The sequence below is a fragment of the Misgurnus anguillicaudatus genome, chromosome 19 (genome assembly GCF_027580225.2).
Source record: "Misgurnus anguillicaudatus chromosome 19, ASM2758022v2, whole genome shotgun sequence".
NCBI classification, from domain to species: domain Eukaryota; kingdom Metazoa; phylum Chordata; class Actinopteri; order Cypriniformes; family Cobitidae; genus Misgurnus; species Misgurnus anguillicaudatus.
This window is the reverse complement of record NC_073355.2, coordinates 50,304,490-50,317,916: the sequence shown is the minus strand read 5'-3', so window position 1 is coordinate 50,317,916 and position 13,427 is coordinate 50,304,490. Positions and strand designations below refer to the sequence as shown.

The window sequence follows — 13,427 nt, the reverse complement described above, 5'->3', positions numbered from 1 at the left end:
GGGTCAGATTTTCAACTTTATCTCACTGCTAACGGTTAGCGTATTAAATAATCCTGTCTTCCGTTGACAAACCAATAAAATAATCGAAGAAGCTTTAATTATTTCAGTGCACACCGAAGCATTTCCACGTGGCTGAAGACATCAGGCTCGAAACACACTGACCGCGTCCGAAAGCTCTATGATCCTTTCTCTGAGTAAGCATTCCCTCCTGGCAATTCTGCCCCTTTAGGACCCCGCGTGATTCCATTGGCTGAAAAAAACTCCTCATTGGTAGTTTTTTAAACGCCTTATTACAATTCCTACAAAATCGCGTTATGATTTATGTAGTTAGAAGAACATTACAATTGATGTCTTTTAAATGTTTCATATAGTAGTATATAAATGAGGTTATAGGTGGTGAGATCTACATATTGCTTGATATTTTGTTATTTAGATATTATATATTGTACCACTTTTGTACTGTGTAAAGTTATTAAATTACTTATAAAGAACATGATTACTACATAATTTAATTATACATTAATATTATCATTTATAAGCCGTGATTACTACACTTTTACTATTAAAAAAACACATTTTGTAAGGTATGTTAATAACTTAAAAAAATAAAAGTATTGTTTTTTGTAAAGCAGATGATGACACAAAACTACTGACGTGTCTGCAACATGAATATTACTTTATTATATTATTTTTGCAAGCTTTTGTTTAAAAAAAATGTTGTACGCTTGCTAGACCGCTAACTCAAACAAGATATCGCAATGACAAATTTTGACCAGGCATTATTGCTAGGTACCAGTCGGGGTCCTAGGGGGACAGAATTGTAAGGGGGGACAGATTTGCTCTTTTTTCGTTTTTTTATTTATGAACAAATGTACACTGATACATGGCACTCGTACTTGTTACACGGTACAAAAATAAAAAAGCAAGGCGAACAAATTTCAGAAAATAAATTACATATATAAAAAATAAAAAGTAATACAGAAACAAAAAGTGGTCAATAATTTTCTAGAATGTCAATGTCTTTTATCAGTCCAGCAAATTTACAAGCCTGTTTGCTTTTCATATAATAAAAAGACAGAAGGTAGAATTTTCAAGAAATTCTTTTTTAAAAGAAAAGTAGGGTTTGATTTTGGTACATTTACATTTGTGAATAATTTACCTAAAATTAACAGTGTTAACAAAAAATTCAGCTCTACTGTCAGTTAACAACATTCCAAATATTATATGGTCTCTAGAAAAAGCAGGCAGTGACTGTATTTTGGTTTCCAGCCAGAAGGACATGTTTTCCCAGAAAATATTTGAGTGAAAACAAAAAACAAAAAAGATGGTCAGTTGTCTCTATATCACTTTGGCAAAAAAAATATTATGGTCAAAATTAAATCTCAGTCTTAAAAGTTCACCTGAAGGGTATTGGGTATACACCGTTAAATATTTTAAAGTGAATTTACTTTGCTTTAGGAACTACACTGGGAACCTTATATATTGATCTCGCACTGAAAAAAATGATTCATTGAATTTAATCAATTTTTTTAAGGTAAGTGGTTGCAATCAACTTATTTAAGCTACATTTAAACAAAAATGTGATTAGTAAAGTAAAATAAAATATAAAACTTTTGTTTAAATGTAGCTTAAATAAATTGATTGCAACCACTTACCTTAAAAAATTGATTAAATTCAATGAATCATTTATTTCAGTGTACAATAATAAACTGGTAATACATTGTCACAGTAAAAATTCCCAGAATACAACTTGAAATAAAAGAAGATCGAATGGGTTTATTGGAAATCATTGCCATGAGATCATGACCATCAAAAAAAAAAAGAGATGGGAGTTCACGTGTTATCTAGCTCTACACTGAAGGAGTTTCGCACCAAACAAATAAAATTCTTTGGAATAGCTATTATGATACGTTCAAATTGTTTACATTCACCAAAAAAAATTGATATTTTGTACAAAAGTTATTATTTTTTCAAAATTTTCAAAATAAATGTTATTATATTTTCAAAAGAAAGTAATGTGCCTTCTTCATTCAAGAATTAAAAATCTATTTTTATAGAACATTGTACATGTTTTTGTGCTGTCTATCTTGACCAGGACTCTCTGGTAGAAGAGATATTGTATCTCAATGAGACTTTCCTGGATAAATAAAATTAAATAAAAAATAAAATTGCTCATGACACCTGTATTATGAGTGACCAATTCTGCCCCCCCCCCCCCCCTTGCAATTCTGCCCCCTAGGACCCCAACTGGTACCTAGCAATAATGCCTGGTCAAAATTAGTCATCGCATATCTCGTCTGCGTGGTCTAGCTAGCTAAATACTTTGTACAAAATAGAAGCATACAAAAGATATTATTTCATTAGCCTATAGAAATATTATAAGGCACCTTTAAGCCATGTATATGTAACAAAAAAGGGTTACGAGATCATTTAATTGCTCTAGTCTAGAAAGTATGCCCCCCTCGCCTTGGATGGTTCCCGTCGGTTGATCGCCTGGGCACCTGACGAAGTTTGACAGCCAGTAGGCAACTTTTATTGAAATGGCCCGAAAAGACAGCATAAATCAGGATGTGAGAAAAGAAAGAAGAAACTGCAAGATGATGCCCGTGTATTACTTGTTATAATTTATAACTTAACATGCAAGTTAAATTGAGATTTTACTGTTAAAAATGATCTTGCATATGCATTTTACAATAACTGATGCCAGCTAGCTGTTACTTTCTTTACTATCTTTCCTTGGATATCTTTAAATTGATAAAGTATTTAAAGTATAACACTGGGCTACCATTTAAACATTACAGTATAGGTTAAGAAAGAAAAATGTTCATACAATCCCCTATTCAGTCAATAGCAAACAAAAAAATTACATTTAATTTTGACAAAAAAATGTTTTAACTGTTTTTGGCACTGTATAGTATATTGATCCCAATCATCAGAGACCAAACAGTCAAATGTAGTTTTAACAACCGGCATCTCTACCTATCTAAACCACAAGACTTTTAGCCTCTTTATGACGTATAATGCATGTGTTTGTGTATAATCTGCATTTGTTTGTTTTTTGTGAGCCAGAAGAATAGACTGATTGTTGATTTGAAATAAAAAAGCAAGGGAAAGTTGTGTTGTTTTATTGTCTTTTCAAGTTAAAACACACCATACTTACTAAACTACCTGCGGTTTTTAACATAGCAAATAGTCAGAATTGTGTATCTGGATCGGGGTGATCCAGTCAAATTTTGCTTTGAAAAACCATGACAAAAGTGAGATATAAAATGTATTTAGTTGTATTGGTGGGAAATTATTCGAATATTTGTGTATGTGTGTATTTGGTTAATGTGGTTTTATTTATTAATGTTTTGTATAATCGAGAAGGAATCCATGAGTAAGGGAGTAGACCTATTATCAGATCCACGCTCCGGAGCAGAGGGGGCGGTAATGCGCCTATAAACTGGATGCCAACCGCCGTTAAAAGAGAAGAAGGAGAAGAATGAAGAGAAAAGACGTGAATTTCGCGTTTCTTTGAGGATTTTAAATAGAGAAACCTGCCTCCAATCAGAAGTACTGCACGCATTTTTACCGCGAGGAGGTGACTCGTTATTACTTCGGACTGATTCATGTAAGTTTGGAGAATAGGGGCTACACAAATGTTTGTGATTTAAATAAGATGAGGCTTGTAAAATGCAGGTGTAAAGTAACTGTTACTGTACTGTTGCTTTTAAAATGACGTTTTTCTTTTACTTTACTATATTATAACATCATACTTTTAAATCCACTACATTTCATACACATGGATATAGTACAGTTACTTGAGTAGTGGGGAAAAGCACTTCATTACTTTAAATCTCTGGTAAAATTTTGAAACGTTAAAGTTTAAAACACACGAAACAAATCATGCTTCAATAGATCCTGCTAGAATACATTTTCTGAACATTTGTATGACTTGGTGGCTTTCATTGACTGTATGTCTGTTCCTCTCGGGTTCACACAGATGTAAGAACAAGTTTTGACATCCAGAATGTCACATTTCATAACTAAAACAACTTCAGTTTGATTATCTTGAGATACAGTTAAAGATAGCAGATGAATATTTACATTTTTTGCACTTAAATGTTTTCTGATTGTGTAGTTTGTTTAGCGTGTTGTGATTCGACAGCAGCTTAGCTTAGTTGGCGACTGACGTATTCCTGTGGAGGAGACCAGCATTGTGTTTTGGTGCTGGTATGCTGGTGACCACCAGCATAGACCAGCAAAATTCCCATGCTGGTCAATGCTGGTTTGATGCTGTTTTTTTCAGCAGGGTGGGTCTCTCACTGAGTATGTTTACATGAACACTAATAATGTGATTATTTCTAATAATCAGAGTAAGGCCTTTATCGCAGTAAGATGTTACCATGTCCATGACTGGAGCTAACCTCTTCACTCCTGTTTACATGCAGTTTTTATTTTATGATTAGTCACCAGTCCTTCCAGAAAAACGCACAGTTTTTTTTGTGATTGTTGCAGGCAAAAATCCTCGATTTTGCGGCACGTTTTCTTAAAAAATGCGATGGAATATGCAAGATATTTATGCGATGGAAAAAAATTGCGGAACTTGCAAAAACTGCGGAAACTTGCAAACGCTGCAATGATGTTCACGTCACTTCATAACGTTTCCATTAGGGATGGTCCGATCAGGATTTTTGCAGCCGATACCGATCACCGATTTGTAATCTTCGTGATTGGCCGATACCGATTCCAATACCGATTTTTTTAAAGCTGATATGCAAGCTCTTTGATGACTGTAACTGTTACAATCTTTCTAAATAAAATAATACCACGGATGTTGCCTTTGTTATATTACTTGCAGTAATTAGGTATATTATTGTTTTAATAGAGACTCAAATAAATAAGCACAACGAATATTTATTCTGCAAAGAGAAATTTAATATGGCTTTAAAAAGGCTTATGTCTCCTAAAAGTACTGAAAATAAAACACTTCACAGACTTTACTGTATTAATTAAATATACACGCATTCGTATGAAGTATAAAAATTCTTTAGTCAAGAGCAGAAAGTGATTTTATTGAGAGATGAATTAGGTTACTGCAGCTTTAAGACTTGAGAGAGAGAGATCGCTCTCTTCACGTGCACTGATGACAGGCTGCTGTGTGTGTGGGCGGCGGCTGAACGCAGACAAGCAGCTGTGAGGAAAATAAAAGTTTAAACGCTCAAAACTTTGGGATGCATGCAAATAAGAAACTTTTGGCATGAGGATGCAATTGTCCGTGATAGATATGTGTTGTATACGCTGTTTGATGGGGATGTGAAGACGCCTCGCGCTGTTTACCGGAGCACGTCCTCATAGAAAATACGCATATCTCTGTAAAGGCAAAGAGAGAAATACAATTCTGCACACTGCACATGAGCAACAGGTTGTAAAAATGCTTGCGCTACGTAAAAAAATGTCTTTAATTGCAGCCGCATTCAGGATCCTTTTGATGACAAAAGTAAACAGAAAGATCGGTTTACGAGATAGGCAGATTTAGCGAGCACCGATCGAGTCATTTAATGCCATTATCGGCCGATACCGATCGGCGGAAGTAAATGCAACATTTTTCAACTTTCTGCTAATATATGACTTTTTGCTACGAAAATGCGGGGATTATGAAATCATGCAAGCCCCGCATATTTTGTGCGATGAAATCTGTAATTAATGTGGCGAAGCCCCGCATAAATATGCGGACTTTGGCTGATTATGCAATATATCGCACAATAGCGTTTTTCTGGAGGACTGGTCTTTCTGAAGAGTTTTACAACCTCCTCGCGAGACGGACCGCGTCATTTTGCGCGGACGCGCGCGCGTCTCCGTTCAGCTTCCAAACACGCATACAAATGATTTCTCATACAAATGATTACTTTCCTCGGTGGATATGATTTGGTCTTCCGACCTTTCGCCATCGAGTCAGTTTTGTTTTGAGTAATAAAAGCAGGGAGTAGGGATTCTCACATTGACCGTTTAACCGTTAACTGAAGGTAAGAATTTCTGACCGATTAACATTATCAGTTAAAATAAAAAAAATGTTAATACATGGTGCGTGTCGTCATGAGCCGACAGACATTTCGCCACTTTTTCTATCTTTAATTTGTGAATGTCCTGTAAATGACAGTGACACAAATTATTGCTGCTCTGACGGTCTGATAAAGTAATCATTTGTATGAGAAATCATTTGTATGCGTGTTTGGAAGCTGAACGGAGACACGCGCGCGTCCGCGCAAAATGACGCGGTCCGTCTAGCGCACATTCCGGACAGACGTTCGCTGATGGCCTCTGACCCTGTCCATAAACATCTCTCTTATTGCAAAAACGGAGAAAGACGACGCAAAAGCAAACTTTCTGAAAAGCATCCTGCTTTAGAAATGACCACTGTGGTAGATGAAACGGAGACAATCTGCCCTTTTTGGATATTAATCCTCTGGACTGATCGCGTGCTTTTTAATAAGGTAATGTTGCGTGAATATCTGATAATGTATGAATCCTGGTTCTGTTGTTGATCTGTCGCTGCTGTTTGCACGTTCAAATTAAATCTTTTGTTTTTACTAGTTCACAGACAACCGTCAACTGTATTTTTACTCAATGACAATTTCATATTAAAATCTTATAAGTTAACGGTTAATGTTCGGTTTAGAAGCTGAGGTTGTCGGTCGGGAAAATGAACTGATATGAGCATCCCTAGCAGGGAGACAGTTTAAAGACAGAAAGCGTGCACGCGCGGCTCTGCTCTCTCTGTCACGCAAACAAAGATCATCATCACTCATTAATCACATGAAATGAGCCTAATCTTTGCACGGACAGTGCACTCCGAGACATAAGCCCGTCGTCACGCTGTTGTACTGCCTGCTTAATTCGCGCGATCCCGCCATCGTTTACTAAAGCTGTTTGTGAACAAGGCACGGCTGCACACACACGGGACGGGAGCGATATGCTTGCAGCAAGAGGCAGCGTCATGAGTTCTACAACAACGCTTAGGTGCCCGCAGATGCGCCTGCCTATTAATCAGCCTAATTTTGCAGCAAAATCGTCCAAAGCCGATTTTTAAAAATATGCCAAAAATCGGCCAATTAATCGGCCGGCCGATAAATCAGTCGACCTCTAATTAAAAATGGCGTATCCCACCTCTTTTAATACGATTATACTTACTGCGATTATAAGCTTGATCACATTATTTTTTATCAAAGTATTGCGTTCACATTAGGGCTGCAACTAACGACTATTTTAATAGTCGACTAGTCACCGACTATTGAAACGATTCGCCGACTAATCGAATAATTATAATTTTTTCCTAAAATTTAGCGTGAGATTGCTTTAATTCTGTGGAAAATGATAGTAAACAAGAAAGAAGGGGGTAGTTCAATGACATTTTTTTACATTCAATGAAAACAAGTTTTACATTTTTAATAATTGCAGCTACTATGATTTTACCAAAACGAAGTTATGTATTTCAGCTATTTTAATATATATATATATATATATATATATATATGCTGTATTTTTTAAGTTTTGAAGGTTTAAATCAAAACCAACTTGAGTTGAATTGATATTAATTTGAATGCACAACCAAAAAACGAGATTTCTGAAAAATTACAAAAACAGAGGTATATATATACTCAGTGAGGGCATTCGCCTGTTGTGGGGTGCACGTCTGCTTCTTTTGCAGAAGGGGGTCCATGGTGGCTCTCTTCTTCAGACTGCATGCATTTCATTTAAACTTTTTGTCAGGCACAGTCGGGCATAACGTTAAATCCTTTAGCGAAAATACGCTTATAAAATGTACAATGTACATCCAAAACAAAACGTATTGGCTTCCATGTTATTTACATCTTACCAAGGCGAGTCAAACTCCGTTTCATTCAACTGTCCGACGTGCTTTCTCTTTAAATGTTCGTGCATGACCGAGGTGCTGCCGTGAAACGCAAAGACTGCTCTGCAAACCATGCAGGTAATCTTTTTATTCGCCGTATCCAGGCTTAAATGCTCCCAAACTTCGGATGTTTTGGTACGCGCAGCTGCTGCGTTGGAGGCTGCCATTTCTGTATGTTATCACTGAGCAGAGAAGCTAATGCGCATGTGCGACTCTCGGCAGACATTGTAATGAAGAGAGACGCCACTCGGTCGGAAAAAACATGTCTGGCGACAACTATTTCTATTATCGATTTTTGTCGACAACGTCGACGAATCGTTGCAGCCCTAGTTCACATGAGGTAAAGTAAAATCCCAGTTTTGCCAAAATCACATTATAATCACATTATGAGGGTGCATGTAAATGTTGTCATTGTCTGTGCACTTGTGGGGCAGATAAATACCTGGGCAAAATCCGTGCAAGCAGTGATGTGCACAGAAGGGTTATGTGAATGTTTGCTCTACACAACAGATCAAGCAATGTGATTGGCATGTAAGAGGGCTCTCCCAGGCAACAACTTCTGGTTCCCAGAATGTTCTGGAAACATTTGTATTTTGTTTCCATAACGTTCCCTGCTGGTTAGCCAGGAAAGCAGGCATTCACTGCACTTCCCTGGGAGCTTTACCATGTTGCCTTACTATGCTTTCACACCGCCACCAGCAAGAGCGTCAATTAAAGCTCTGGCTGCTCTACTAACGACGCTATAGAAAAGGTGAAGTGGACGCTCTGACGCTCGAATGCATTCTCTGAAATCCTCTTAAGTGGAGGTTTCCGCCTTCCGATTGGTTGCCTCTGAACCGTGTCATAGCTCATTACCATAAAATTGAGCTGATTTAAACTCTTCTCAGCGCTCACACCGTACATGATATGCCGCACCGCTGCATGACGGAGCTCGAGGCCGGCTAATTACGGCTACATTGACGCTCTCGCCAGTGGCAGGGTGAGAGCACAGTTAGTAAAGGCCATCCATTATAAAAGTTTTTATCAGGGAACGTTCTGGGAAGGTTCTCTTTAGGTTATAAAATGAAACCTAAAAATAACCTACAGGGAACATTCTGGAAGGAGGGGTAAACCTAAGCGCTTGCTCAAGGATTGGGGGCAATATTCATTTTTGGCTGTTTTTTTCAGCCCAAAACCGATAATGCCATTTTCAACTGAAAATTTTTGACGGCCAAAATTTCAGTACACCCCTACCTCTATGACTGTTAACTGACAATGCCTCTCTAAAATCTCCAGCCACACCCATAAAGTGATTGAGACCTTCAGTGAAGCTCCTCCTACAATAATCCACCAATAAATGCTGGAGTCAAACACACAGAGAAATCACTCCATGTGTGACAACTGAAATCTTCATGACATAATGTTGATGCTGGTGAAAGAGGAGCTTGAGAAGATGACAGATCCACAACCATGCAGAATAAAGGATGAAGATACTGAGGAACAAATAGGTTGGTGGCTATTTATCATTCTTTATTATTGATGGTTGAGATATAATCATAAAAACATTGTCATTGAGAAACATAATGGGGAAAATAAACTAAAATTCATCAGATGACTTTCTGCATCTATAATAGATTCAATAGAATTAGATTGAAACATCAGCTAAAGAGTTTTATCCAAAGCAACCTTCAGTGGATTAGTGATGTTTTGTCACTCTGGTTTATCAGTTTTAACTATTTACTGTCTTCATTTTAGATATGATAGAAGTGAAAAAGGAGAGTCAAGCTGAAGTGGATGAGAAACATCAGTTTGTAAAAATAAACCATAATATTTCACAGAAAGAAACTCTGAAGACAGAAGACATAAAGTGTGAAAATAGTTTCAGAGAAGATGAACGCCCTGCAGATCACAAGAGGACTCACAGTGAGGAGAAACCTTTCACATGTCAACAGTGTGGAAAGAGTTTCAGATTTAAAAGTAAACTTGATGCTCACCTGAGAATTCACACTGGAGAGAAACCTTACACGTGTCATCTTTGTGGAAATAGTTTCACAGTTAAATCTAGCCTTAAGACACACATAAGAATTCACACTGGAGTGAAACCATACACATGTCAACAGTGTGGAAAGAGTTTTAAATCTTCAAGTGACATTACGAGACATGTGAAAATTCACAGTGAAGAGAAACTACATGCGTGCCATAAGTGTGTAAAGACTTTTACATCTACAAGTTACCTTAAGAAACACATGATAACTCACACTGGAAAGAAACCGTTCACATGTCTTCAGTGTGGAAAGGGTTTCAGAGATAGAAGTAACCTTGAGATCCACATGAGACTTCACACTGGAAAGAAACCTTACATATGTCCTCAGTGTGGAAAGAGTATTAAAACAAAACATTACCTTGAGATTCACATGAGACTTCACACTGGAGAGAAACCTTACACATGTCCTCAGTGTGGAAAGAGTTTCAGAAGAAAAGATAGCCTTGAGATTCACGTGAGACTTCACACTGGAGAGAAACCTTACACATGTCCTCAGTGTGGAAAGAGTATTAAAACAAAAGGTTACCTTGATACTCACATGAGAATTCACACTGGAGAGAAACCGTTTGCATGTCCTCAGTGTGGAAAGAGTTTCAGAAGAAAAGATAGCCTTGAGATTCACGTGAGACTTCACACTGGAGAGAAACTTTACACATGTCCTCAGTGTGGAAAGAGTATTAAAACAAAAGGTTACCTTGATACTCACATGAGAATTCACACTGGAGAGAAACCGTTTGCATGTCCTCATTGTGGAAAGAGTTTTATGTGGAAATCAAGTCTTAGAAATCACCAGCGCTTACATTATGAAGAAAAGACATTCAACTCTTCTGTGCAGTTATGAGTTTATTATGAATCAGAAGATACACACGAGTGGTCATAAGTGGATATGTAAAGTCTTACCGTGAGTTTACACCAGCCGCGTTTGAGGCGTCAAAATCGCGTATACCGGGTCTAGTTTGCTGCTAGAACATTATGGGGCGCTTTCCCGGACAGGGATTGGACTTGTCTTAGACTAAAACATTTTTAAGAGCTGTCCAAACAGAAAATAACTTGCACTTGCATATCTTAAAATACATCAGCGCCCTTTGTTTTGTCTCAAAATGCACACAGGTACGTTTTTTTATTAAGGCATGTTTGTTAAAGCTAGGGGCCTGCAGTGGCTCAATGGTTCATGTAAGTTGTAAACAAACCCCAGCTCCACCGGACCAAGTGTCGAGGTATCCTTGGGCAAGAGACCTAACCCCAGCTGCTCCCGACGAGCTGGATTGCACCTTACATGGCTGACAGGACTCTGTGCAGGCCAGTCAAGTTCCTCCACACCAAACTCGCTCATTCATGTCTTTATTGACCTTGCTTGTGCACTGGTGCACAGTCATGTTGGAACAGGAAAGGGCTTTCCCTAAACTGTTCCCCCAAAGTTGGAGCATGAAATTTTCCAAAATGTCTTGGTATGATGAAGCATTAAGAGTTCCTTTCACTGGAAAACACCTGAATTCAATGATTTGGAGGGGTGTCCCAAAACGTTGGCAATATAGTGTATAGGATTTACCAGTTTTGTTCCTATAGTATGTGGATTGCCAGTATGTGGTGTGACGTCCCAGTGAGTCACTGTGTTCTGTTTGAGCTATAGGTGATTGACAGATTGGATGACGTAGCATCGCACCTGCACCAAATCAGAGCTTTTTAAAAGGGACCCGTTTGAACATAGAAGTCTTGCGATGTCTCTCGTGGTCAAACATGACTTCACAGTAAACAAACATGATGGAAAACGGTCATAAAGAAATGTCATTAATACTGTGGACTGCACCTCACTTTGGGCTGTTTCTGCTGCACCATAACTGCAGCTGTTATTGTTTCGTCTTTCATTCAATTCAATTCAATTCAATTTTATATAGCGCTTTTCACAATTTGGTAATTGTATCAAAGCAGCTTTACATAATAGATGCAGTGAAGAGCACAGAAAATCGACAGATAGCACAACATAATAAACGATAGCACAAGCAGTTAAATTTGCTACGGCTATAAATCAACATTATAAGCAAACGTATTACTAATGTAACGTATAGAATTTAAGCCCAAAAAGGCTGCCTCCCCGGGTTGAAAAACCCCCTAGGAGAAAAAAACCCCGGAATTTTAGCCGGGGAAGTAAAAAAAGTCATAGGGGGAAAAAAACCCTTGGGAGTTATATATATATATATATATATATACAGTGGGGCAAAAAAGCATCTAGTCAACCACCAACTGTGCAAGTTCTCCCACCCAAAAAGATGAGAGGGGCCTGCAATCTTCATCACAGGCACACCTCAACTATGAGAGACAAAATGAGGAAAAAAATCCAGAAAATCACATTGTCTGATTTTTTAAGAATTCACTTGCAATTTATGGTGGAAAATAAGTATCTGGTCAACAACAAAAAAGCAAGATTTCTTTCTCTCACAGACCTGTAACTTTTTCTTTAAGAGGATCCTCTGTCCTACTTGTTACCTGTATTAATGGCACCTGTTTGAACTTGTTAGCAGTATAAAAGACACCTGTCCACAACCTAAAACAGTCAGAATGCAAACTCAACTATGGCCAAGACCAAAGAGCTGTCAAAGGACACCAGAAACAAAATTGTAGATCTGCACCAGGCTGGGAAGACTGAATCTGCAATAGGTAAGCAGCTTGGTGTGAAGAAATCAACTGTGGGAGCAATTATTAGAAAATGTAAGACATACAAGAACACTGATAATCTCCCTCGATCTGAGGCTCCACGCAAGATCTCATCCTGTAGGTTAAAAATTATCACCAGAATGGTGAGCAAAAATCCCAGAACCACACGGGGGAACCTAGTGAATGACCTGCAGAGAGCTGGGACCAAAGTAACAAAGGCTACCATCAGTAACACACTATGCAGCCAGGGACTCAATTCCTGCAGTGCCAGATGTGTCCACCTGCTTAAGCCAGTACATGTCCGGACCCGTCTGAAGTTTGCTAGAGAGCATTTGGATGATCCAGAAGAAGAGTGGGAGAATGTCATATGGTCAGATGAAACCAAAACATAACTTTTTGGTAGAAACTCAACTTTTTGTGTTTGGAGGAGAAAGATGCTGAGTTGCATCCAAAGAACTCCATACCTACTGTGAAGCAGGGGGGTGGAAACCTCATGCTTTGGGGCTGTTTTTCTGCAAGGGGACCAGGACGACTGATCCGAGTTAAGGAAAGAATGAATGGGTCCATGTATCGTGAGATTTTGACTCAAAACCTCCTTTCGTCAGCAAGGGCATTGAAGATGAAACGTGGCTGGGTCTTTCAGTATGGCAGTGATCCCAAACATACCGCCCGGGCAAAGAAGGAGTGGTTTCGTAAGAATAATTTCAAGGTCCTGGAGTGGCCTAGCCAGTCTCCAGATCTCAACCCCATAGAAAATCTTTGGAGGGAGTTGAAAATCTGAGTTGCCCAGCGACAGCCCTAAAACATCACTGCTCTAGAGGAGATCTGCATGGAGGAATGGGCCAAACTACCAGCAAC

The 13,427-nt window shown here is 38.3% G+C and overlaps 2 protein-coding genes across 3 annotated transcripts in view; one reads left to right on the top strand and one right to left on the bottom strand.

Moving 5' to 3' along the window:
• LOC129422537 (uncharacterized) overlaps positions 1–13,427 on the bottom strand; it is a 681,876-nt gene that overhangs the window by 246,722 nt on the left and 421,727 nt on the right. The gene's annotated exons all lie outside the window — the stretch shown is intronic.
• Positions 3,471–12,106, top strand: LOC129426410 (uncharacterized). The gene is made up of 3 exons (XM_073856586.1): positions 3,471–3,613; positions 9,170–9,381; positions 9,629–12,106. The coding sequence occupies exons 2-3, from the start codon at positions 9,294–9,296 to the stop codon at positions 10,756–10,758; spliced, it is 1,218 nt and encodes a 405-aa protein (XP_073712687.1). The 5' UTR covers positions 3,471–3,613; positions 9,170–9,293; the 3' UTR covers positions 10,759–12,106.